Source organism: Heteronotia binoei, chromosome 5 (genome assembly GCF_032191835.1).
Source record: "Heteronotia binoei isolate CCM8104 ecotype False Entrance Well chromosome 5, APGP_CSIRO_Hbin_v1, whole genome shotgun sequence".
NCBI classification, from domain to species: Eukaryota; Metazoa; Chordata; class Lepidosauria; order Squamata; family Gekkonidae; genus Heteronotia; species Heteronotia binoei.
Genome location: NC_083227.1, coordinates 107,089,550 through 107,116,610, shown reverse-complemented (window position 1 = coordinate 107,116,610; position 27,061 = coordinate 107,089,550). Strand labels below are relative to the sequence as shown.

The window sequence follows — 27,061 nt, the reverse complement described above, 5'->3', positions numbered from 1 at the left end:
GCTACAAGCCATCCCTTAAGAATGCAGGACCACTGGAATGCTAAATAAATGTTAATTGGCCCTCCTCCCTGGTTGTGTTGTTATGTGTGTTTGTTTATTCATATGTGTTAATGAATTGCTTAAATGTTTCATGTACACTTTATTAAATGCTGCTTTCAAATCTTAAATATTTCAACACTGAAGCATTTTAATGTTTTGCCAGCTTGGAGGCCCTATTTTGGAAGGAAGGAAACATAGAAATGTTTAAACTAAATAAATAATAAATCCAGTTAAGCTAACTATTTTAGGACAACACCAGTTAGTTATTAGTGAGCAGTGTGTTCCTTGTGTTAAAACACCGGCTGGATGGATAGAAAGGATGGCTCTGGTAACAGGGCTGTCCTTAGAGGAGAAAGATGCCCATCTTTCCCAGGGGCACTTCCTGCACTTCTCATTGTCCACTGCAATGACCAGTCAGGAGTATGGACTGCTACCTTTCAGAGCTGGCTTTAGCCTAAATGTTCCACCACCACCCCATGAAAGCATGCAGAATTGTGATTACTGTTCTGGCAAGTTTCCCATCCTGAGAATCTCTGTCATCTGCGGCTTATTGGAAAAGCCCCTAAATGTACATTGCCCAGTAGACCCACAACCACATTTCTTCCTCACACCAAACAGTAGTTTCATTTCTTCAAAGAAGAAAGACATCTGAATGAAATGAGATTGCAGCCCATAATTTTGTTCATCCCCTGTCAGATGTGTGAAAATTCACTGACAGATTGCTCTGTTCTCTTTTGGAAAGTGACTTTGTTTAGAATAAACCCACCAGTTGAAAGAAGCTGCTTCCTTTGGTTGTTGCTCTTTTTATTTTATTTTCTCATGTCATTTTAGTACTGAGTTAAAAAGCAAAGTTTCACTTGTTGTCACAACTCCGGACTGCCTTTGTAAGATCGCAGTTAGGCAGCACTCAACCTGATTTCCTTATCACACTAGACAGAACAGAAATAAATGCTACATAGCAAATGGTGAAGCTCCTGAAATGAAGCTGTGTAGCTTTCAAAATTAACTTTCTTCCCCTCCCAGGGGCAGGAAGAGGATGACTCACTGAATCTCTCTCTCTCTCTCTCTCTCTCTCTCTCTTAGACAGTAAGGTGTGCTAAGGCCAGAGAAGTGCTCTAAGTTCCCGACTGGTAAGATTTTCTTATTATTACATTTATACTCCATCTCTCTTCTCTCACAGAACTTGTCAGACCACTTCCAGAAGGGATACCACTGACTAGCTCCAGACCTGCTGAGGTTCAGCAAGTGGGCAGCATCATGTACCTTCCAACCACACCTGAAGAACAAGGTGTAAAGAAGGATTGCTCCTTCCTTATCACATTCTTGAGTCTGCATTTTCAATACCTGTGTAGGTTTGCCCTCTGGTTCTCAAAATTATTTGTAAATTCTTTGTATGGAGAGAGGAGGGATGTTAAGAAGCCACAGTGCCTTTCTCTGTTTCAGAGCTGTTGCTTCTTGACTCAGTGGCAGAGAAGGAAGTGAGTTTTTGGTGGATCCTAGCAACTGGGAGCAATTAACGGGGCAGATTTCTGCACAAGCCCCACTGAGATGAGCAGACACTGGGCAAGAATTTGCTTGAATGTTCTGGCTTGCTCCTGGTCAGTTCTGTAGGATGCATGGAGGAGAACATCCCAGGCAATTGTACCTTTCAGCCACTCTTAAGTATCCTCTGCAAAGACTGTAGACATTCTATGGGGAAGACAAGAAAGGCATTTTTGTATCCAATGGTCTGGTAGCGTATTGAATGCCATTGAATTGGATGAAAGGTTTCTGCTTCCACTTACTAACCCATTCTATTCCAAAATTTTGACTCTCTGAAGGGGGAAAACCCCTCACATTGTTAAATTGTTTTAAAGTCTCTTTATTGGTGGTAAACTAAGAGGAGGATGAATTACCAGCTTTAAAGGTATCACAGAGCTTCTTTTAGCAATAAGACTCCCCCCACCCCCTCTTGTTCTCTGTGAAGCACTTTGGGAAAGGTAATGCTTAGCTAGATAGGGCTGCATCATCTTTTCAGCTCTTTCAGGCTTGCAGTGAAGGGTGTGTACTGCTAGCAGCAAGGAATAAGCAGTGGAGAAATGACATGTTTAATTCTTGCTCCAGTTCATCATATAGAAGATAAGTGAAGGTCCACCATGAGCACTGTTGCAAAGCTAGAATCAGCCTCCCTGACTGAGCAGCCAAAAAGAAAGAGGGGACGACCAAGGAAGCTGCCACAGGTAAATAATGACCATCCTCTTAGATGGCAGTCTGTGTGCATTTTCTTTTCATAAGTACTAAATATATGGCAGTTCTTTTACCACAAAGAGAGTGTTGTTCTTTGAATGACTGAAGTTAGATGTTACTCTGGTACTGCTCTGACCATGTCCTGTTAGCTCTAATTAGTTCAGGAAACTTTTTTGTCTATATCATAGTAGATAATGTAAATGAGTGATTGTATCACTGTGTCCTCAGCTAAAGTGAGACGCTAACACAGATGCCAAGGATATTGTTCAAAGATCAGCATTTACTTTCTTTAATATAATTAGGCATGACTGAGAGAACTGACAAGATATGATGGGGCAGTTAAGAGGTGTGTAGTGTATTACTTTGTCACCATCATCATATTACAATGGGTTCTGTGACTTCGGAGGCATGGTGGTGCAGTGGGAGCATATGCCTTGCAAGGAGAAAGTCCAAAGTTCTCTTCCTGGCATCCCCCCATTGCCAGTCAAGAAACCTTATGGAACAGATGTTTCAAAGGAGCCTCCTCTGCCTGAGACTTTGGAGAGCTGCTGCCAGAGTTGACATGCCTAAGTTAGATGAGACAATGACTTGACTCAGTATTAGGTAGTTTCATATGTTCAGCATTGGCTCAAGACTTGAGAGAAGAGGGTAGGGGTGAGGAGTCCCAAGAAGAAGAGTTGGAAATTGGATTGTAGTTAAGATATGAAATTTTAGGCAGTTTTCCAGTCTTTGTTCATTGTTTCTATTATACTGTTTCTATTCTCTAATTTTGCAGTCTGGTTTTGTTGCATTTTTTGATGCTGTGTTGCACAATAATGCTGGTTTTACTGCTTTGCTGCTTGATTTTTGTAATCCAGTTTTATTTCACTGTTGATTGTGTCTATTGTGTAGATTTGTCTCAGCAAGAAAGATGGACTATTCATGAAGCAAATAGATATGTATACTCAACCCATGCTTTCCTTCAGGAAGGAACTGAATTTTGTATCTAGTAGTCTGTAAAGGATATTCGTATATATAAATCTAATTTTCACATTTCCTATAACAGATTCCAATTTTAAATAGAAAATGTGAAAATTAGGTCTATAAATAGAGACACAGTTATGTATATGAATTTACAGATGAGCATGCTTTAACAATGTAACACTTGAGTATGTATTTTGGTCTTGATGAGGCAAGAATGCTCACTAGCATCCAGAAACATATATTTGAACATATAGAAACATCAGTGAAATCCTAAACAAAATTAGTCCTCTGAATGGGGTTAGAAGACTGTAACTGGTATATCACATTAGTTTTCAAAATGTCTATCTTCAGAGAACACTTTCCATATTAAATTCTGCCAGGGAACCCCTGTGAATTGCAGACAATTAGGGGAAAATGATACATTGCAATTTTGGCAAGTTGAGTTGGAGTTCCTTGGACCAAACTTGATTTTCCTACAATCACATAGCAGCTATTGGGAAAGGCATTCTTGAAGTTCCCAGGAGCATTCTTGAAGTCCCCGGAGGGAGCTATTTGCCTCAGTTGAGAGTTGTATACAGAACAATCCAAGCTCATGCTGCTCCCAAAGTTAGGCAAAGAACTTCCTGCTAGGGCTGTTTTGGCACTGGACAATGGCATGGAGGGAAATGCCTTTCCCAAGTGGCTGAGTAACTGAAACGAAGGCAAGTTGGTTCCAGGAAACCCCAACCCAGCTCTCCAAAATGCATACTATAAAGCCTATTAAATCTAGGGTTGCCAATCCCCAGTTGGGAGCAGGGGATCCCCCAGTTTGGGGGCCTTCAGGTTTATCAGAAAGTGGAGGGGGGATTTCTGCTGGGCACTCCACTATACCCTATGGAGATTGATTCCCATAGGGTATAAAGGAGGATTGATATGTGGTTGTCTGGGGCTCTGGGGGGCTGTTTTTTGAGGTAGACAACAATCTTTAATGGCATATGACAGCATCACAGACTTAGCATTCAGTAGATGGTGTAGACCAGGGGTGGCCAAACTGTGGCTTGAGAGCCACATATGGCTCTTTCGTACATATTATGTGGCTCTTGAAGCCCCACTGTTCCACCAGCTGACTTGGAGAAGACATTTCTCTCATTAAATCACTTCTTCAAGCCATACCAGCCAGCAGCTTGGAGAATACGTTTAAAGTCAAAGTTGCTTTCTTTCCACCTCTCCCTCCCTTCTCCAGCTATTTTCCTTCCTTCCTTCCTTCCTTCCTTCCTTCCTTCCTTCCTTGCAGCTCTGATGTTCATGTCTTGCAGCTGTCAAACATCTGATGCTTATTCTATGTGGCTCTTACATTAAGCAAGTTTGGCTGCCTCTGGTATAGACTCAGTTTTGTATTTTGCATTGTTTGTATGCAATACTAATGTGCACTTAGAAATATCTCCTTTTTAAAAATATGTATTATGCAATTAGTCTATTTACTGAATTTTAAACTTTTGTGAATACATGCTTCAGTTCTCTTTCATGTTCATTTGCTGCTTTTTAAATGGCTTACGTGCTGCCTTTCTTGATGTCTTACTTCTTATTATAGGGTCTTCTTTATTAGTTAGAGTTACCTATAACTCTTTCATTCAACTGAAAACTTATTAATTTTTCTTTAAACTCTAATGCTTAGTTGTGAGTAATACATAATTTATTTATTTATTTCCAGGACTTTTTTTGAGCAGGAATGCACAGGAACACAGTTCCAGCTGGCTTGATGTCAGGTGGCGTGGCCTAATATGCATATGAGTTCCTGCTGGACTTTTTCTACCCAAAAAAGCCCTGTTTATTTTATTGGATTTTAGACCACCCTTCACTTGCCAGGGAAGGGCTCAGAGCAGTATACAACATAGTGAACTCATGACATATATAATAAAAACAATTTAAAACAATTAAAACACACTAACCCTAAAAGATGGCACTAAAAGGATAGCAGTAGTGCCACCGCCTCACGAGGCAGCAGGGAATGGGAGTGCCAGAAGGATGAAACTATCACTGTCCTCAACCAAATGGCAGCTGGAACATCTCTGCCTTACAAACAGTTTGGTGTAGTGGTGAAGTGTGCAGACTCTTATCTGGGAGAACCGGGTTTGATTCCCCACTCCTCCACTTGCACCCGCTAGCATGGCCTTGGGTCAGTCATAGCTCTGGCAGAGGTTGTCCTTGAAAGAGCAGCTGCTGTGAGAGCCCTCTCCAGCCCCACCCACCTCACAGGGTGTTTGTTGTGGGGGAGGAAGGTAAAGGAGATTGTGAGCCGCTCTGAGACTCTTCGGAGTGGAGGGCGGGATATAAATCCAATATCTTCTTCTATTACAGAACTGTAGCAAGTCCCTCAAGGCATGGATGGTATTTGGCAGAGAGTTCCACCAGTTTGGAGCCAGGGCAAAAAATGCCCTGGCCCCGGTTGAGGACTGCTGGATATCCCTCAGTCCAGGGACCACCAGTAAGTTCTAATCCACTGAGTGCAATGCTCTTCTGGGGATATACTGGGAGAGGCAGTCCCAGAGATATGGGTTCCTAACCAGAGTCAATATCTGAAGTCAAGATTTGATCTAAATTTTAACAAATATCACTGCATGAAATCCCACATTCCTAGTATCCCTTTTCTAATATTTGAATGTTCCCTTCTCCTTTGCTTTTTGTCCAATTAGGAGTCTTCTGGACCATCGCCACCAAAGAAACCTCGGGGAAGGCCAAAAGGATGCAAAGAACTGAGTGTCAGTGGTAGAAAGAAGGTAAAAAAAATAATGGCAGGCAGCTATTTCTGCCCACATCCTCCTGGCTATTTGAGAGTGAAGTATGTTCTCAGTAATTCTGAATTCTTGGTGTCCTTTCATTGCTAGGTCTGGTTAAAGTTTTAAAATTAGGTAAGCTTCACTTACGTTGTGCATCTAGAAGCCAGTCTCTATCTCCTCCAGCTCAAGGATAACTCAACTTCTACCGGTTCATCATCTTCTCCACTAAACAATGGCTGTTGTCCATTCATTGTCTCTTCCTTACTCTCCAACATTATCATTCACTGCCTAGTTCTCATCCCCTAGTCCTTTCCAGCCTAATGTCATTCACCGTTCTTTGCCATGTCAAATGCCATCCATGGCTTGAACAATGCTGCTTTTCTAACATGTCTGTGGTTCTTCTTCTCATAGTCCTCACCTTGTTTTCCTGTCTTTATCTCTTATCCTCAACAGTGACTTTTCTGCCTCCACAATTGTCCTGCCTTAACACCCAGATCCAGGTTCTGCTGTCAGCCTCCTCTTTCTCCTCCAAGCAGCTTACCTGTCTCACCTTCTTCACAGGGAACTTAATAGATGGGCAGAAAGGCAAGCAGGATTCTTTCCATGTCACTAATCCAGCTTCTCAACCTGTTTGGTGTGAGGCATCATGCTAAAACTTCTGATCTCATGATCTTCCAAATCATCTTTACACTTATGTAAAGCCTAGTTAATCAAGTTGACCTCTAAATGGTAACCTGTAGTGTTCACCAATTGGCTCCCATGTTTTCTACACTGTATCTTCTTCATCCACTTCCTTTCCCTCATAGTACCGTAATTCTTTCTTCAGTCTCTTTCACTTGCATGCAGCAAGGCCCAGCAATAGCGGGCCTGGTGGCCCTGACCCTGCCTGCCACTACTGCCACCCCCACCCTGCAGCTCACTGGGTTGCCACCAATGCGCAGAAGGAGAGATACCCCTCGAACGCATGTTGGGAGCTCCAGATATCAGAGGTGGAATGATTCTTGACCACTGAAAATAGAAGCCCATGGGTGACCGACCTGGCAAGGTTCCAAGCGATCACCCTCGTGCCATACCTGATTCCCCCTCTTGGCACACAGGTGCCACCCCACCAAACATCTCAGGCAGAGATGGCTGGCATCCCTGCACTGCCACGGAACTCTCCTGGAGAGCTCTGGAGGTAGTCGCGATGGGACAGACCTCCTGGCTGGGTGGTGTTGGCCACTTGGGCACCCCAGCACCAGCCTGCTTCTCCCCCTTAAGAAGCACTGCCGGGTAGTGCTTCTACAGGTGGTTCCGCATCCCCCCCAGAGTCAGGTGGGCAGGGTCCCACCCACGACTGATCCGGGCCCTGCACAGCTGGCACCACACATAGTGTGCGTCCTCCATAAGTCGGAAATGCTTCCAGACTTCAGAGGTGTATGGATGTCCAAGCTGACTGGCAGCTTGGGTGTCCGGAGCCACCTCCTGTGAGGTGCTCAGGGCAGACATATTGTGTCTCGGGGTGGCAGGAGGGGCTGGCCGCCAGGGGGAAGTGGGCGGAGATGGAGGCAACTCGTGTTTCTCCATCTCTTCCCCATCCACCCCATGTGGCCTGCCCTCCTGGCCAACCCCTGAAGGACTGCTGGTGCCTGAAGGAACCGAAGAAGGGGGCTGGTCCTCCTCAACCAGCTTCTCCTCCAGCTCCTGCATGACACTCTGCACCCTCCTTGGGGTGATTGTTTTGGACAGAAAACTGTCCCCAAAGCTCATCTCCAAGGATGGCTGCACTTGCTGCCCCTCTGTCACGGCTGGGGCCGGGTCAGGCAAAGTCCAGAGGCAGTCCGAGGTCTGTAGCCAGTAAGCAGGAGGGTCCGAGGCGCCAAATCCGAATCACTGTAGAAGTATCGCAGGTCTGAGGTCCAGAAGCCGAGGTCAGGGAGTCCAGAAGTCCAAAGCCAAAGTCAGGGAGTCAGGAACCAAAGTCAAGCCGGAGTGGATGCTAGAATGTCAGGGAGATGACTAGTTGCTTCCACAAAGCTTCCTCCCAAAGCCCACAGCTATATAGCCCTCTGCTGGCTGTTGCCCATTTGGGCTAATTGCTGGCTCAGGGAGGCAGCCAGGATCCTGTTACCACTCAAGCATCCTTGCTCTTAGAAGGGCCAGAATCCTCTCAGAACTCAGGGCTCAGGGAGCGTCTTGCTTGTGAGCGTGCCGCCCTCCTCCGATCCCTGAGGTCCTGCCGGAGGCGGTCACGCACACGAGCCACCCGAGAGGGTGAGGCAGGGGGGCTGGGATCTTCTCCAGCAGGAGGCAGGGGCACTGGTGCAGGTGGCAGGGGCACAGTTTCCTCATCAGACTCAACTTCCTCTGAAGGGTCCCCAGCACCCATGACACTATCCCCCCCCCCAGGGCCCCCCTCCGTCGAGGGACCTGGAAGGTCGGGGTGGTCGTTGTGGAACTGGTGCACCAAGTCCGGGGCATGAAGATTGTCCTCGGGCTCCCAAGACCGGTCTTCTGGGCCGTATCCCTCCCAGTCCACCAGGTACTGGAGGCCTCCACGATGGTACCGGGAGTCCAGGATCTGGCGCACCTCATATTCTTCCTCGTCATCCACCAACACTGGTGGTGGCGGCGGTGGGGAAGGAGTCCGAGCTGGGTCAGGGGGTGCAGCCGGAACAAGGAGGGAGCGATGAAACACGGGGTGAATGCGGAGGTGGGGTGGCAACTGGAGCCTGAAGGCGACGGGGTTTATTTGTTCAACGACGGGGTAGGGTCCAATGAACCGTGCATCCAGCTTGTGAGACCGACCAGGCCGGCGCAGGTAGCGAGTTGAGAGCCACACCTGATCCCCCGGCTGCACTGGAGGGCCTTCTTGCCTCTTTCGGTCCGCAGCCCGTTTATATGCCTCCTTGGCTTGCTGTAGCTGCTCTCGGAGCAAGTCTTGGCTGGCACGGAGTTCTTGCAGGTAGGCATCGACGGCGGGGACATTCGTGGGTGGTAGGATCGCTGGGAAGAACCGAGGGTGGTACCCGTAGGTTGCAGCAAACGGGGTCATTTGGGTGGATGAATGGACCGCGTTGTTGTATGCAAACTCCGCTAGGGGCAATAGAGTGGTCCAGTCATCCTGCTGGTAACAGGTGTAACAGCGGAGATATTGCTCTAGCGTGGCATTGGTGCGCTCTGTCTGGCCATCTGTCTGTGGGTGGTAGGCCGAGGACAGGTGCACTCGAGTACCCAGGCTGGAATGGAGGGCTTGCCAGAACCGAGAGGAGAACTGAGGGCCCCGATCGGAGATCAGATGGGCTGGGAGTCCATGCAGACGAAAGATGTGTTGCAGGTAAAGCTGGGCCGTCTCCTGAGCTGTGGGGAGTTTCGGGCACGGAACAAAGTGGGCCATCTTGGTAAATAGGTCGACGACCACCCAGATACAAGTCTGTCCCTTGGAGCGTGGAAGTTCCGTGATGAAGTCCATCGAGATGGTATCCCAGGGTCCTGAAGATGTGGGCAAGGGCTGCAGCAACCCTGAGGGTTTGGCTGGGATGTCTTTGGCCCGTCGGCAGACGTCACAGGAGCTGACATAGCGGGCAACATCAGCGCGAACTCGTGGCCACCAGAATTCCCTTGTCAGCAAGTGGGTGGTCTTATGCTGTCCAAAGTGCCCGGCGGGTAACGAGTCGTGGGTCAGGCGTAGCACTTCTGCCCGCAAGGGCCCGGGCGGCACATAGAGGCGTTCGCGGTGTAGCAAGAGGCCGCCTCGAGTCGTGAACTCCCCTGTTGGGTCATCTTGGAGAGCCTGGAGGTGTTGCTGGACCCAGGGATCATTGGCCTGGCTAGCCCGAATGTCCTCCACGAGTGCTGGTGAAGTGGAGGTGGCTGCAAATACTGAGGGCGGCAGGATTGGAGCAGCGGGCGCGGTCTCAGTTGAGGCAGGGGCGTATTCCGGTTTCCGGGAGAGCGCGTCTGCTTTCCGGTTCTGGGTATGGGGGATGTAGGAGATCCGGAAGTCGAAGCGAGAGAAGAATAGGGACCACCGGATCTGGCGCTGGTTGAGACGGCGGGTGGTCTGGAGGTGTTCCAAGTTCCGGTGATCGGTGAGCACTTGAACAGGGTGGCGAGCCCCTTCGAGGTAATGTCGCCAAACCTCAAACGCCGCCTTGATCGCGAGCACTTCCCTCTCCCAGATGGTATAGTTCCTCTCTGCAGCAGTGAGCTGCCGCGAGTAATAGGCGCAGGGCTGTAGTGGCTGGGACGGCTCCTCGCGCTGGGACAGCACTGCTCCCAGGGCCACGTTGGAGGCATCAGCTTCCACCGTAAAGGGAAGCTGGGGGTCGAGGTATCTCAGGAGTGGCCCGGTGGCAAAGCGAGTCTTCAGGGTGGAGAAGGCGTTATCGGCCTCTGGGGACCAGTGGAAGGGTTCTTTGGGGCGGAGTAGTTGAGTCAGGGGTGTGGTCAGGGATGCGTAGGCCGGGATGAATTGCCGATAGTAGTTGGCAAAACCGAGGAACCGCTGCAGGTCTTTGCGATTCTGAGGAGCCTGCCAGGTCAGGACCGCTTCTACTTTTTTCGGGTCCATGAGGATCCCCTGCGGTGACACGATGTGCCCAAGGAACTCGACGGAGCGCAGGTCGAAGTCGCACTTCTCCAGCTTGGCGTAGAGACCATGGGCTCGTAGGCGCTGCAGGACCTGGCGGACGTGCTCGGCGTGCTGGGCAGGATTGCGGGAGTAAATTAGGATGTCATCCAGGTATATGATCGCGAAGCGGTCGAGCAGGTCCCGGAATATGTCATTCATGAACCTCTGGAAGACAGCGGGGGCATTGGTCAGTCCGAAGGGCATTACCAGGTGCTCGTACTGCCCGTATCGGGTCCCAAACGCGGTCTTCCATTCGTCTCCGGGCCGTATGCGCACCAAATTGTACGCTCCACGGAGGTCCAGCTTGGTGTAGATTTGGGCCCCCTTTAGGCGATCCAAGAGTTCAGGGATCAGTGGTAGAGGGTACCGGTCGCGGATGGTGATCTTGTTCAGGGCCCGGTAGTCATTGCACAGCCGGAGCTCCCCACTTTTCTTCTTCACGAAGAGCACTGGAGCAGATAGGGGAGAGGTTGAGGGTCGGATGAATCCGCGTTTCAGGTTCTTGTCCAGGAAGTCTCGCAGAGCTGCCAACTCCGGCTCCGACATTGGGTACAGACGCCCCACCGGGAGTGGTGCCCCAGGTACCAAATCAATGGCACAGTCGTAGGGCCAGTGAGGGGGAAGCTGATCAGCTCCTGTCTCTTCGAAGACATCAGCAAAGTCCACATACTTCTGAGGGAGCTGAGGACCACCACTCGGGATGCCAGCTGCTAGAGTGGTGGGAGGAGTCAGATGGGGGCATGGGTCTCGGAAGCGTAGTTCCTGCTGGGCCCAGTCCACAATGGGGTTGTGCAGCTTCAGCCAGGAAAGGCCTAGAATCAGCGGGAAGCGAGGCATGCGGGCGACATCAAACCGCAGCTGTTCTTGGTGCTGCTGGACGTGGAAGGTGATGGGACAGGTCTCCTGGGTGACGGGGCCAGAACGGAGGAGGCGCCCGTCAATAGCCTCCACCAGCGACGGAATCCCTTTTGTCTGCACAGGGATCTGGTGCTGCTTCACAAAGGCGGCATCTATAAAACAGTGGGCCGCTCCCGAGTCCAGCATGGCATACACGAACAGCCAGCGTTCGTCAGGCAGACGGAGTTTGACTGGTAGCAGGAATGGCCCTGGGGTATCAGCCCGCTGTTCGGAGGACCCAGCTAGTCGCCCCAGGCTGGGGGGTCCACTTACGCCTGGGGCTGCCCTTTTGGCGGCGGTGGCAGCGAAGGTCCAGGTATCCGATGCTTAGCAGGGCAGCCAGAGGCATAGTGGCCTGCCGTGCCGCAGTAGAGGCACAGATTCTGCGTGCGGCGTCTGGTCTTTTCCTCTGGGGTCAGGCGGGGTCGAGCAGCTCCAAGCTGCATAGGCTCATCCTTGGTGCTGGTACTAGCTGGGGACGGGCGAGGAGCCAGGTAGCACGGCGCAGGGAGCTGGCGCCCTCTGGTCTTGGCTTGGCGGCGACTTTCCAGGCGGCCATCGATGCGGAGGCAGAGGGTGATAAGTTCTTGGAGCGTGGGTGGCTGCTCCACCCTGGCCAGTTCATCCAGGACCTCCTCTGCCAACCCCTCAGTAAACTGGTCCATCTGGGCAGCCTCATTCCACGCCAAGTCCTGGGTCAGGAGCTTGAATTCAGTGGCATATTGAGCCACCGAGGAGTTGCCTTGTTTCAGTGCCCTGATCTTCCGGTTGGCTGTGGCTGCTTGGACTGGGTTTGAGAAAGCAGCAGACAGGTGGGCCTCAAACCCCTGGTAATCAGTCAGTAGGGGAGAGGACGCGACCAGTAAGGGTGTGGCCCATTTGGCCGCCTGCCCCTTTAACAGACTGATGACGAAACACACCTTGGTTTTGTCATTGAGGAAGTCCCGTGCTCTCAGTTCAAAGTACAGCCGACACTGTGCTAGGAAGGCAGGAAATTCTTCCACGGCACCCCCAAATCTGTCAGGTGGGGGAACTGGGCACTTGGCTGGAGCACTGGCCGCAGGTTGTTGCTGCAAGTGCACTACTGCCTGTGTTAGCTGCTGTACCTGGGCTTGGAGCGCAGCCAGTAGTTCTGTGGTTTCACTTGCTTCAGCATCCATCCTGTGGAGTGGGTGTTTGTCGGTGGAAGCAATCTGTCACGGCTGGGGCCGGGTCAGGCAAAGTCCAGAGGCAGTCCGAGGTCTGTAGCCAGTAAGCAGGAGGGTCCGAGGCGCCAAATCCGAATCACTGTAGAAGTATCGCAGGTCTGAGGTCCAGAAGCCGAGGTCAGGGAGTCCAGAAGTCCAAAGCCAAAGTCAGGGAGTCAGGAACCAAAGTCAAGCCGGAGTGGATGCTAGAATGTCAGGGAGATGACTAGTTGCTTCCACAAAGCTTCCTCCCAAAGCCCACAGCTATATAGCCCTCTGCTGGCTGTTGCCCGTTTGGGCTAATTGCTGGCTCAGGGAGGCAGCCAGGATCCTGTTACCACTCAAGCATCCTTGCTCTTAGAAGGGCCAGAATCCTCTCAGAACTCAGGGCTCAGGGAGCGTCTTGCTTGTGAGCGTGCCGCCCTCCTCCAATCCCTGAGGTCCTGCCGGAGGCGGTCACGCACACGAGCCACCCGAGAGGGCGAGGCAGGGGGGCTGGGATCTTCTCCAGCAGGAGGCAGGGGCACTGGTGCAGGTGGCAGGGGCACAGTTTCCTCATCAGACTCAACTTCCTCTGAAGGGTCCCCAGCACCCATGACACCCTCCTCCGGCTGCTGAAGCCAAGCGACGTCAGCTGGAGGAGAGGCTGTCCAAGCAGCAGACCCCTGCTCAGTGCCAGTACCTAATGGCACCTCTGCTGGGGGCGCCCCAGCAGCAGCCTTGATGAAGGGCCAAGGTGGGATTTCTTCATCACACTCCGGCCAGAGGTCGGAGTGCTGGAAGGCAACTGTGGAGTGGCCCTACGCACAGGTGGGGGGGAAACATGGGTCCTCCCCCTCCCCTCCACCCCTCTAGTCTTCTCCTTGGCCTTGCCTCCAGGGCCCCTCTTCTGCTGCCTGCCACTCATATCACCCTTGGCCAGTCTCACACAACCTGAACTGAGAGTGGGTTTTTTTAGAAACCTAACTCACTGCACTGTACCCTGAATCAACAGGTGCCCTGACTTCTTTTTAAAAACCCTCCCACCAAAACTTGTTTGTTTGTTTTTTGGTCCCTAACCTGTCCTTCTTTGGGTTGGGGTAGTAGTAGTCTGGTAAAGTTTTGGAGACTAGGTGATCCTGCCTCTACTTGGCTACAGTTTTTAAAAGGCTACCTTGAGATGAAGGCAATCCTTGTTATATCCTCCTAGTTAAACTTCTCCTAATGATCCTGGGACAAACCTAATTTCCTTGCAAACTAGAAATCAGGTGTCCCCTATAACTTGAGAGAAGCTGTGGTTTCCCCTATGGAAATCTAAGGATGTACCAGCTTTCAGTGACTGAAAGCAAGATGCACTGCAACCCTAGTCTCTTTAAAAGGGAGTCTGATGTGGCCTAGTAGTCACGCTGCCTTTTATGAGAAACCTATTTTTTTAAAATCACCCCTATCTGGCCTAGTTGAATTTTGAAAGAAGATAAATCAATCAATCAATCACCTTTTATTTGTATCCCGCCCTCCCCGCCGAAGCATGCTCAGGGCGGCTAACAACAAGAATTCAATATACATTATACAATACAACATTTTAACATAATTTGATTAATTAAAATCAATTAAAATTCTAAAAACAATAAAATTACTATTTTTGTGCTATTACCTAGATGGCAAACCTAGATGGCTATTACCTATTACCTAGATGGCAAACTTTACTTAGCAATTCTAATCAGCAAAGGCCATTTGAAACAAGATGGTCTTGCAGGCCCTGCGGAACTGTTCAAAGAAAAAGTTCAAACTGTTCAAAGCATTACAGTAATCTAATCTCGAGGTGACCGTTGCATGGATTACTGTTGCCAGGTCCCAACGCTCTAGGAAGCAAGCGAACTGCCTCGCCCACCTCAGGTGAAAGAAGGCTGACTTGGCAGTGGCTGCTATCTGGGCCTCCATTGATAATGAAGGCTCCAGTAGAACTCCCAGGCTCTTGACCCGGCGGGAGAGCTATTTCCCCTCCCAGATCGCCCCGGCCCAAGCAAAGGACCTCTGTCCTAAACTGGATTTTTTTTAAAATTTCAAAAAGCACAATCCCTAAAAACACCCTTATTAGTGGGGCAGCCTATTTACTGGCCCTAGCCAAACCGAAAGCACTCTCAGACTCCAAAAATAACTCTATAAAAACATGAAAGTGACCCACCCCACACAGCCCACACACCAACCCCCCACACCAACCAGAGGTAATTTAAAAAAACCAAAATGTGACGGAAAGAAACTTAACTTTTAACCCACCCACCCCCAAAAAAACCAAAACCGGGAAAAGGGACAATAGGACAGGAGGATGCAAAACCCACAGCAACAGAGAATAGATCCAAACAGATCACTGAGAAAAGGCCAACAAATTCAACTGTTAAAAAAGTGACCTTTTTAACAAAAACCTCAGGCCAAATCAGTCAACCAAACCCCCCTCCCCAAAACCAGAACCAGGAAAAGGGACAATAGGACAGGAGGATGCAAAACCAGCAGCAACAGAGAATAGATCCAAAAGGAACAATAGCAGCACAACACAGCAGCAACAAATCAAACACAGAATCCTTTTAAAACAGTAAAAAACTTGACTTTTAACAATACAGGAACTTTACCAACCCCTCCCCCCCTAAAAAACCTTCACCCTAACCCCAAGAAATCCAAATCAGGAAAAGTAAAAGGACACTGCACTTTTAAAAGTCCTCTAACTAAAGTAAGATATGGGCAAATTGGCAACCCCTCCATCCTAGACCCCCACCCCCAGCAGAATCCCCTAACCCCAAATAAGCTACCCAGTACCCACCCACCCAAATCTGGATAAGTAAAGGGACTCTGAGTCTTAAAAAGTCCTTTTACTAACTAAAATAAGAACAACCCCAAGACTGTCTTACCTTAGACATCTTCTCTACTCCAGGCAAGTCAGGCAAGGCTGAGAGAGAGCAGCAGCAGCTGAGGCCAAGGGCCAGCGCAGCACAATCTCTCTCTCACACCAACACAGCAGCAATGAAATGGACTCCAGCCAGGCAGACTCCTTAAAAAGGTTCTTTGACCCTACACAGAGCAGTTTCAAAAAATAGCACTGCTCTGTGATTGGCCAGAGAACACTATTTACTTGGATACCCAAGTAAACAAAAGAACAACAAAGTTGCTGATGGCTGGGGGATTAGCCCAGCCATCAGCTACACAACAGCCCTGCAAAGCATGCATTTGCAATGCATTTTGCAAATGCATGCTTTGGATTGGCTGCTGGGGCTCCTCTCCCCTCCCTCTCCCTCCCTGATCCCAGGGAGGCTATGGGAGAGGCGGGAAAAGGCTTCCAAAGGCGGGAAAGGAGGCAGGCAGTTCCCCTGAGGCTCCCCGTATAATGGGTCCCAATTGGATTCGGAAGTATATGGTGCCATATACTTCCGAATCAGGGGTGATTTGGCGGCTTCTTTGATTCGGCTGAACCCCTACTGAAAAGCTGCCATAAACTTCCACAAATTTTGATGCAGGACATGATGGTTCATGGCAGTTTATGAAGAGCAGAAAGCAGAGGTTTAAACTTTAAATGGCTCATGAACCAATACGAACTCATTCAGTTCACAAACTGACCCCTTGGTTTGGCTCATGGTTCAGCCACAAACCAATCTGCAAAAATGCAGTCTGTGCCCATCCTTAGTTTCATATTAGTCTGTAGCAGCAGAACACAACTCAAGTCCAATACCACCTTAAAGAAGAACAAAATGTTCCATGATATAAACTTTCATGAGGAGTCAAAGCTCACTTCAACAGATACCATTATGAAAGTGTATACGCTGGAACATTTTGTTGGTCTTTAAGATGCTACTAGACCTGAATTTTGTTCCCCTCTATCTATCTATTTATTTGTTTGTTTGTTTGTTTGTTTGTTTGTTTGTTTGTTTGTTTGTTTATTTAATATCTCACCCTCCCCACCGAAGGCAGGCTCAGGGTGGCTCACAGGTTGGGGTCAAACAATGACCAAACAAGATAAAAACAGTGATAAAACATAAAAGATAAAAACAATTATTAAAACATCAATATCAATAGGTGCTCGTGCAAAAGTTCATACAAACAGTTAAGATTTCGATGGTAGCAATATAACTGGATGCTCGATACTAGATATTCCAAAGGGACCCCAGATCGCCATAGCGTGGTAAGAAATCCAGAATGATGTTTAAGTTTCTGGTTTATGGGCCTAATCTGTTGCTGTAGAAGTTACCATTATGGGAAAGCATGGTGGAAGAGTGCCGTTTTACAGACCCTGTGGAACTGTGGAAGCTCTCGCAGAGCCCTAACCTCCTCTGGCAATTCATTCCACCAGCTAGGTACAGCAAAGGAAAAGACTCTGGCTCTAGTTGACTGAAGCCTAACTTCCCTGATGCTGGGGACTGTCAACAGGTTTTGAGACCCAGACCAAAGTGCTCACTGGGGCATATCCAGGGAAAGGTGGTTCCTAAGATATGCAGGACTCTGGCCATTTAGGGCTTTAAAAGTTAAAACCAGCACCTTGAAGTGAATACAGTATATTATCGGTAGCCAGTGCAGCGCTTTCAGCACAGACTGAATGTGCTCCCATAAAGGAACTCCCATTAACAGCCTGGCAGCAGCATTCTACACTAGCTGGAGTCACCGGATTTGGGACAAGGGCAGCCCCATGTAGAGGGCATCACAGTAATCCAGCCTCGAGGTGATCATAGCATTTTTCCAGAATCATTTGGTACTCCCCATCAGGTAACATCTAACAGTGGTCTTTTATGCACTGGTGGCTTCCCTCGCTTTCACAGTGCCTCATGGTATCTTTTTTGTTCTGCAGTTCCCCTACTTTCACCTTGCATGCCCTTCAGGGGATTTTTGTAGCTCTGCATTGATTTTTGTCCCTTCAGCTCTCAGTTTGCTTTCCATTCGTTGCTTCCCTAACTTTACTGAAAACGGTTTTGTGATTATTTTTCTGCTTGCTTCTTTTCCAAGCCTATGATAATTCAAAAGCATAGAGTTTCCCTCAGATTTCCCCCTACCCTTTCCCTGCCCTTGGAGGTCACTCCCCTCCAACATTAAGGTTGTTCTGCCGATTCTGCACCTTCCACTATCTTCCTCCTTTAGTCAGCACTAACTTTTCCCATCAAGTAGAGGTTTTTTATATGCAGGATAAATTTACTAAAATCAGGGTTTTTTGCTAAACTGAGTTATCTGTGTTAAAAAAAATTATTTACACGGAAGTGATGAGATTGTGGTTTGTGTGTGTGTGCAGGAGCCAAGTCTTTGGGGAGAGTCCTCCCTGCCACCCTGGGAAAAAGGGAAGGAATCCATCACCACCAATGGGGTGCATAAATTTTAAAAAATTAGACGTTGTCCACCAAATGTCACAAGTGACATTCCACCTCAATTTAGAAAAGTGCAAATTTTTTTGTAGCTGCAGAATGAATATAACAGAAGGTGTAAAACTGTTGTGGATGGCAAGCACTGAAATCCAACGTCAAGTTTAAAGGTTTGACTGCTTGGATACTCTCTGAAGTAAGTTGTGAGCACAGAAAGGGCCAGTGTTTATTCCCTTCCTTGTCAAGAACATATGCTACCGAAGAGAGAATTTGGTTTTTTGTTTCTCTTTCTTTAAAGATACTGGCTTCAGCTGAAAAAAAGCCTAGAGGAAGACCCCGAAAATGGGTAAGTTGTGTGTAATTAAGCTCATTTTGTAGTTCTTCCCTTAGCCAGCTTCTGACTTGCTAAGAAAACAGCCACAATTGCATAAGCCCTCTCACTCTACTTCTGAAGTGACATTTGATATGTAATTTACATTCTTGCATACCCCTTCTCATGTCTTCTTCAGAAGGTCTGAAGTTGATCACCAACAGTAGTATTGTCAGATTTACAACACTTGTTCTTTCCCTGCTATTATTGTGAACAAACTTTGCTATCAACCAACAAAAAATTGCTTCACCTGGACTTCTCAGGGTCCAGAGACAAGCCACCACCCTATCAACAAGACCAGCCACCAGTCTCCATGCTGTAATGGGAAATCCTGCCCCCTATCAGTTTGACCTTGACCTATATACATGAAGCATAAGCCTCATTTTTAGCATCTATCCTTAGCAAGGGAATTAGGTCTTCTATCAGTTTGTGTCATCATTACCCTTGCATCCTGATAGCTTTATAGTGCAATCTACTCAGAATCCCACTAAAGTCTATTCAATAGGGCTTAATCCCTGGAAAGTATTCTTGGAATTGCACTATTAGTCTTTTCTTCTTGGCTTTGTGAAAGTAAAGCTATGGTGTAATATGAAGACTAGAGATGGTATTCTGGCAAGGAAGGTTTTGTTGAGAAAGTTACTTTTTATGTGGTCCACACTTTTGTACTACTGGTAGCAATGGTTTCCCTGCACCATAAGTTTATGACCTCTTGTACTACGTAGTTTCCTGCTTTTCTAATTTATTACACGCTGTGCTTGTTTTGTGACAGGAGTGTTTGATTTAATCCAGATACAAACTTTTAATTGTTAGCCTTTTTGAGGCAGAAAGGTGGGGTGGAAATCTTCCATATGCATGAATATTAACTAGCTGGTTCATACCACCTGCAGAGAGCAGTCTCTTATGCTTTAGTAACTGAATTTTATCATGGCTAAATTATTTTTAAACAGTTATATCCAACCTGGCCAGGAAGACCATGTTTTAAAGAACAATTAAATACTCCACACTAAAAATACAAAGGGAGGTTGCTTGCTAAGAGTTTTTAGTACAATGTTCAGAACAGCCACAGTGGCTAGTTATGAGACACCTGCTGATATAGGCTAGCCTGTGGTTAAACGGCCAGCAACACAGAGGAAAGAAAATGTTTCAGCCATGACTCACAGTGCAGCTTTACAACTGTTGCATGTGTCTGCATTTTGTTTATCAAAGAGTTCTGTCCAACCATTCTACTAATAAAACAGCAGGGTAGCTTGCAGCAAAATTGTTAGAAGTATAATTCTAAAATCAATAAGCAGCAGTAAAACAACATAAAGCAATATGAATAAGCAATAAACAAGCCAAGCCAAACAATAAAACCATCAAAAGCAGAGTACAATCTAAGATGAAATGAACAAAGGTTAAAAGAAGATTAGTGACAGAGCACATATGTCTTTTAATGTATTTATTGAATTGCTCTATATGGACTTTAAATATTTTAAAGTTGAAATGTTTTAATGTTTTGGTGTTGCTTGAGGGCCCTGTTTGGATGGGAAAGTAGGTGGGTATTCAAAGGTTGAATTTAGCAATTTAAAAGTATTACAGGTTTTTATTACACTCTATGACAATTGAAACTACAGAAAATACATTAAAAATAATTGTTCAACAATAATATTAGCTCATCAAAACTTAGCTACAGACCAAAAGGGTGTTGCACATGAAACCTACAGGCCCAACACATTTCAGTTTGATGTGCCTTCTTCAGTGGCCTACAGTCATCATAGTCAAAGAGCGCACACTTGAAAGCATATAAAAATATAAACAACTGTAAAAGGGAGGGGGGGAGGCAGGTTCATAATATTCCAAATTGTGGTTGACGTCTCATAAAAAGCTATTGTATGGTTTTGAGTCAACTCTCAGAAAGTGCAGTTTCTGTCAACAATTGTTCTGCCTTTACCCCAGTGGAGAGGCTAAACACTGGGGCAAAGGCAGAACAATCGTTGAGAGAAACTGCACTTTTTGAGAGTCCACTAGTAGTATTCTCAAGCACCAGCAAGTTCAGCTCCTGTCCTATTTGCTCATCTTGGATTTTTTTCATGATCAGTTCCAATCAGGGCCATCCCTGCCAGTAGACAAACTAGGTGACTGCCTAGGGTGCCATCCTTCTGGGGGTAACAAATTGGGTGCACACCATGTGACTCAGTGTCATAAATGTGGGGGAGGGGAGGTGCCAGAAGTTAGCCTTGCCTGGGGTGCCAGACAGTCTAGGGCTGGCCCTGGTTCCAGTGTTCATCAACTCATCATCAGCTCTTCAAAAGGTTGTTTCACTGTATTCTTTCTTAACCATGCAACAGGCTTCTCCCCACAAGTGTGTTCGTTGTCCTTGCTGTGTAACTGTGGCATTCAATAGACAGTGTTGTAGAAATAAATGTGTTTTAATAAAAGCCTACTTTCATTGCACAAATGAACAGTCCCTAGTGATGTTAATGGCTGTTGATTCATTTACATTGGCAGCATTTCTGTGCATGCATAGGTTTGCAAAAACTCAGCGCAAACCTAATCAGCAGGCATTTGCAGCTATTCAGTATGAATTGAACAGGCAGGGTGATTGGCTGACATTTGGCCAACACCTTTGATCATGGTAAATTCAACTGTCAAGCACATTTGTGGTGAAATTTGCCACATCCCTACCTGAGACCTTGGACCGCCACTGCCATTCAGAGTAGACAAGTTGGCTAATGTCCTGGAGGCTTATCCATTTATAATATAAAAACTCTAATTGCAGAATAAGGGAAAGGGGGGAAGAAGTAAATGAGACAGTTAAGTGGCTTTTGAAAAAGGACTGAGATTTTGAAGGCATGCAGAAGTAAAAGCATTTATAAGGCTGTCCCTCATCTGACTTCAGTCTATTGCTTCCTCCCTGACTGGTGTAGTGCCTTCTGTTTTATGGTATGCCCTGGCCACATCCCCACTTGGTCTGTATCTAATTCCCTTTCACCTGCTCCTCTTGGGAGACTATAAAAGGAAAGGGAAGTCTTTTCTGCCTCTTTCCTCTGTTGCCTGTCCCCTGCCCTACTCCTTCCCCTTGCTGGTCAAGGCTACCTTTAAGTCTCTTCCATCTTGGCCTTCCCAAAGTCCAGGCTTGATTTTGCTTTCTGACTATCCCCTTCTCTGCTGCTGCCTGGCTCCCAGAGCCTTGTTCTGTGTTGGAGTAACCTGTTGGCTGCTTACAGACGAGCAGTTTAAGGTGACCCAGAGACACCTTAGAAACTGACTGGAAAAACTTGTCCAAACACACACATCCGCCGCCACCCCCCCCCCCCCCCCGTCCTGTACTCACCCTCAGAGCAGCCCAAAAAGCTATAACTTTTGATGTGGTAGCAAATTTCTGAGTCACATGCCAGTTGCCTCTTTGGCATTTGGACGTGGAAGCGTGCAAGCAAGGCAGATTGATGGTGTGAACCCACCAATCTGCTCTAGGTGCTCACTAGTATTATTAAAAAAAAAAAACTGCCCAGAGCAGATGAGTGCATGTGCACATGAGTGCATATGCACATGACCACTAAAATGTATGGGGGAAAAGAAACCCAAACCGTGGCAAGAGAATGGTGCACTAACAGCCAACTGACTGTAAGCGAGATAGGGGTGCTTTGCGCTGGAACGTGTGGACAGTTTGAGATGCTTCTTTTTGAGCTTGCCCAATTTGGGATGCCTCCCATGCACCCCAAACGGCCCATCTGTAAGCAGCCATTGAGTGGGGCTGGACATAGGCTCCTAACATAATAGCAAATGTATGCAAGAAGAGTTCCATAAACTAGGTTTAACCTTCAGATACAGATGATTCCAGAAGTGATAACCACAAATAAAAAAGATGATAGGCTGAAGGTGAACTGCCATTTGAACTTTAATCTGGACAGTTTCATTTTCTTGGCACTTGCTAAAGCACTGTTCAGCTTTCAGGCTGGTCCCTGCTGTGTTGCCTCAGACCTATTCCTGGAAAATGCTCATAAAGACTGGCCATGGGAACTTGTTTGAAAGTCTAGCCCAACAGATATCCATGTGGACTTAGCACTTATGAGTATGTGCATACCATATAGGAAAAATATGCATACACACACTGAAGCCAATTTCACACATATGCTACATCAGAGAGCCAGTTTGGTGTTGTGGTTAAGTGTGCACACTCTTATCTGGGAGAACTGGGTTTGATTCCCCTATCCTCCACTTGCAGCTGCTGGAATGGCCTTGGGTCAGCCGTAGCTCTCATAGGAGTCGTCTTTGAAAGGGCAGCTGCTGTAAAAGCTCTCTCAGCCCTACCTCACAGGGTATCTGTTGTGTGTGTGTGGGGGGGGGGGGGAGGTAAAGGAGATTGTGACTGCTCTGAGATTCAGAGTATAGGGCTGGATATAAATCCACTATCTTCTTCTCAAAGTCCAGAGCACCTCAGCACTGCTAGCACTGCTGTTCTGAACAGGTAAAAAAAAAAAGAGAGATTTTGTGCCATAAAAAGGGTCATTGTAGGGTATGAATGGAAGAGAAGGCAGCATGGTATAGCCCGATATTGTCAAGTGTTAGAAGTTAAGCAGGGTTGATACTCAGAAGGGAGGGCTCCAAGGAAAACTCTTGCAGATGAAGGCAATGGAAAAACAATTCTGCTTCTCACTTGCTTTAAAAGTCCCTGGCTGGGGTTGCCATAAATTGGCTGTGACTTGACAGCACTTTACATGTACACAGGGTGTGAATGGCAAAGAGAAGTAGACAATTGTTTTGCTTCACACACATTACCAAGTATGTACTTTTTAACCCAAGTGTTAATAATGAAGATGGGGAGGTAAGATATATAACAACCTTGGGAGGGTAGATGTGTGCTACTTTTGCAGAACACCTGGAAGAGGTTTCTTTAAAAAGCATTTACTAGATTAGGGTTTGTAGAATCTTTCGGGCTCAAGTGCCATGTTCTACTGGAGAAAGTTTTCCTTCCAGACGTTTCGTTCTCAGCTGCGAAGAACATCCTCAGTGGCGTTGCAGCCGGAGCAGGCGCTCTGACCTTCTTGGCTGCTGTGCATTGAGTGGGGCCAGGGCTGCTGGAGAGCTGCTATTTCTAGGCTGGAGGGGGTGTGGTGAAAGGGCAATTGATGGTGTGAACCCACCAATCTCCAGCCTAGAAATAGCAGCTCTCCAGCAGCCCTGGCCCCACTCAATGCACAACAGCCAAGAAGGTCAGAGCGCCTGCTCCGGCTGCAACGCCACTGAGGATGTTCTCCGCAGCTGAGAACAAAATGTCTGGAAGGAAAACTTTCTCCAGTTGAGCCCGAAAGATTCTACAAACCCTAATGATGTTACCAGCCGTGAAAACCTGAAATCTTTGATTTACTAGATTGATTGCTTGTGGTTGTTTTTTAAGAATAAACAATTTTATTAGTAACATATGGTAGTAGAACTATAACTACAACTTATAAAAAGCTTAATATATATTAAGAAAAAGACCATCATTCTACCCCACATCTTACTTTCTCCCACCCCTCCCCCAATTACTTGACCCCCGCCAGTGTTATTTTCTTTAAAAAAACAGATATTAAAGGTACCCTTAACTATCAAGAAAAAAAACGAAACAAAAAAGAAACATAGGGAAGAAGAACCCCCTTCAAGAGTTGTATTGTTATCTTAAAAATCTTAATCCTCAAAAATTGTCCAATGTCCTTTTATTTTCCACTCTTTCTCTACATATCTTCTGAATTTCTTCCACTCTTGGTTAAAAAGTTCTAAATCACAGTCTCTTAATTTTCTTGTTAATTTGTCCATTTCACTCCATGACATAACTTTCATAATCCAGTCCCATTTTTCTGGTATTTTTTCTTGCTTCCACAACTGCGCATACAATGTCCTAGCAGCTGAGAGCAAGTACCATATTAATGTTCTATCTTCTTTTGGAAATTTTTCCATTTGTAATCCCAGCAGAAAAGTCTCTGCCTCTTTATTGAATTCATATCCCAGGATCTTAGATATCTCTTGTTGAATCATTTGCCAAAACATTTTAGCTCTTTCACAAGTCCACCACATATGGTAGAAAGAACCTTCATGCTTTTTACATTTCCAGCACCTATCTGGCATCTTATTGTTCATCTTTGCTAATTTTTTTGGAGTCATATACCATCTATACATCATCTTAAAACAGTTCTCTTTAATACTATGACATGTTGCGAGTTTCATGGAATTTTTCCACAGATATTCCCAAGATTCCATCTTTATTTCTTTATTTACATTAATTGCCCATTTTATCATTTGAGATTTCACTACTTCATCTTCTGTAGCCCATTGTAAAAGTAATTTGTACACTTTTGAAATTAATTTCTCATTATCTCCAAGCAGAACTCTTTCCATTTCTGTTTGTTCTTTCCTTATTCCTTCAGCTTTGATATCATTCTCCATCAAACTTTTTATTTGTTGCATTTGAAACCAATCATATTTATAGTTTAGTTCTTCTGCAGTTTTCAATTCTATTTTCCCGCTTTGTATTTTTAGTAACTGGTTGTATGATAGTTGTTTTTCCTTGACTGTTTTGGCCGTTAACTTTATCACTTCAGCCGGCACTATCCATAAAGGTCTCCTCTCATCACCATATTTCTTGTACTTTATCCACACATTTAATAAGCTACTCCTTATATAATGGTGAGAGAAAAGACCGTCCATCTTCTTTTTTTCATAGTACAAATATGCATGCCAGCCGAATTTTTTTCCATGGCCTTCTAACATTAGAAGTTTTTTATTTAATAACGTTATCCATTCTTTTAACCATACTAAACAAATTGCTTCATGATACAGTTTCAAATCTGGTAATTGGAATCCACCTCTCTCTTTCGCATCTATCAGGACTTTCATTTTAATTCTAGATTTCCTCCCGGCCCACACGAATTCCGAAATTTTTCTTCGCCATTTATCAAATTGCTTAGCATCTTTCACAATGGGGATGGTTTGAAACAGATACATAATCCTTGGTAAAATATTCATTTTTACTGCAGCTATTCTACCCAACAGTGACAAATTGAGCTTGTTCCACTTTAGCATATCTTCTTCTATTTTACGCCATAGCTTTTCATAATTGTTCTTAAACAAATCAATATTTTTCATTGTTATCTCTACCCCTAGGTATTTTACCTTAGAGGTAACTTCACAACCCGTTAGTCTTTGTAGTTCTTGTTGTCTATTTTTCTGCATATTCTTACATAAGATTTTTGATTTTTCTTTGTTTATATAAAGTCCCGCCAACTCCCCAAACTCTTGTATTCTCATTAACAACAAAGGTGTAACTTGTAAAGGATTTTCATTTATAAACATTATATCATCTGCAAATGCTCTGTATTTATAGGTAAATCCTTTTATTTGTAGTCCTTCTAAATCTTTTTCTTCTTGAATCTGCATTAGTAAAATTTCAAGAGTCATTATAAACAGCAATGGCGAAAGCGGGCAGCCTTGTCTGGTACCTTTACTAATTTTCATTTCATCTGTAAGATCTGCGTTGATGCACAGCCTTGCACTTTGTTCAGAATATATTGCCTTTATCATTCTTATAAAACTTTCTCCAAGCTCCATTTTTTCCATCACTGCAAACATAAAGTCCCAATTTAAATTGTCAAATGCTTTTTCTGCATCCGCAAAGAATAGCGCTACTTCCTTTTCTGGATGTCTTTCATAATATTCTACAATATTTACAACAGTTCTAATATTGTCTCTTATTTGTCTTTTGGGAAGAAAACCGGCTTGGTCCTCTTTTATAAAATTTATCAAATATTGCTTAAGACGTTCTGCCAGAATTCTTGTAAATATTTTATAATCATTGTTCAAAAGTGAAATTGGTCTGTAATTTTTCACATTTGTAACATCTCTTTCTTCTTTAGGTATCAAAGAAATAACAGCTTCTTTCCATGTATTTGGTACCTTCCCTTTGACTCTTATTGCATTCATCAGCTTCTGTAATTTTGGTATTAATTCATCTTTAAACATTTTAAAATACTTGGCTGTATAACCGTCTGGCCCGGGAGCTTTATCATTTTTCATCACGTTGATTGCTGCCTCAATTTCTATTTTTTCAATTGGGTCATTCAAAATTTTTCTCATATTCTCAGTTAATGGCTCAATTTTTATTTTCTGTAGATATTCATCTATCTTTTTTCTCTTTACTTCAGCACCTTTAAACAGCTTGGCATAATACTTAAAAAATTCTCTTTTTATTCCCTCTTGAGTAACTACGTCTCTTTCATCTATCACAATTCTATTAATTATTTTATTTTCCCTCTTTTTTTTCAGCTGCCACGCCAAGTATTTCCCCGTCTTATTTGCTCCTTCAAACGATTTTTGCTGGAGCCTTTTCAAATTCCATTCTACTTCTTTGTTTAATAAATGTCTTAGTTGCGTTTGCAATATTGAAATTTCCCTTAGAATTTTCTTTTTCCCTGGTCTTTTCCTCAGCTCTCTTTCTTTTTTCTTTATTTCATTTTGAATATCCAGTAGTTGTTTTTCTTTTTCCCTTTTATCTTTATTGTTCAAAGTAATCAGCAACCCTCTCATTACTGCTTTATAAGCATCCCAGACCGTCTGAAAATCGATATCTTCTTTATCATTCACTTGGAAAAATTCTTTAGTTTCTTTTCCTAGGAAAGTCACTGTTTCTTTGTTCTGTAGCAAGTCTTCATTCAATCTCCATCTTCTCAATCTTTTGGACAGTTTTGTAA

General features: G+C 45.6%; 1 protein-coding gene across 1 annotated transcript in view; it reads left to right on the top strand.

The window, feature by feature from the left end:
- Positions 1-1,134: 1,134 nt before the first annotated feature.
- LOC132572032 (high mobility group protein HMGI-C-like) overlaps positions 1,135-27,061 on the top strand; it is a 31,877-nt gene continuing 5,950 nt past the window's right edge. The window contains exons 1-4 of the mRNA XM_060238819.1: positions 1,135-1,169; positions 2,143-2,258; positions 5,901-5,984; positions 18,288-18,335. Coding sequence (XP_060094802.1) covers positions 2,175-2,258; positions 5,901-5,984; positions 18,288-18,335 — 216 coding nt within the window. The 5' untranslated portion in view covers positions 1,135-1,169; positions 2,143-2,174. The remainder of the gene's footprint in view (positions 1,170-2,142; positions 2,259-5,900; positions 5,985-18,287; positions 18,336-27,061) is intronic.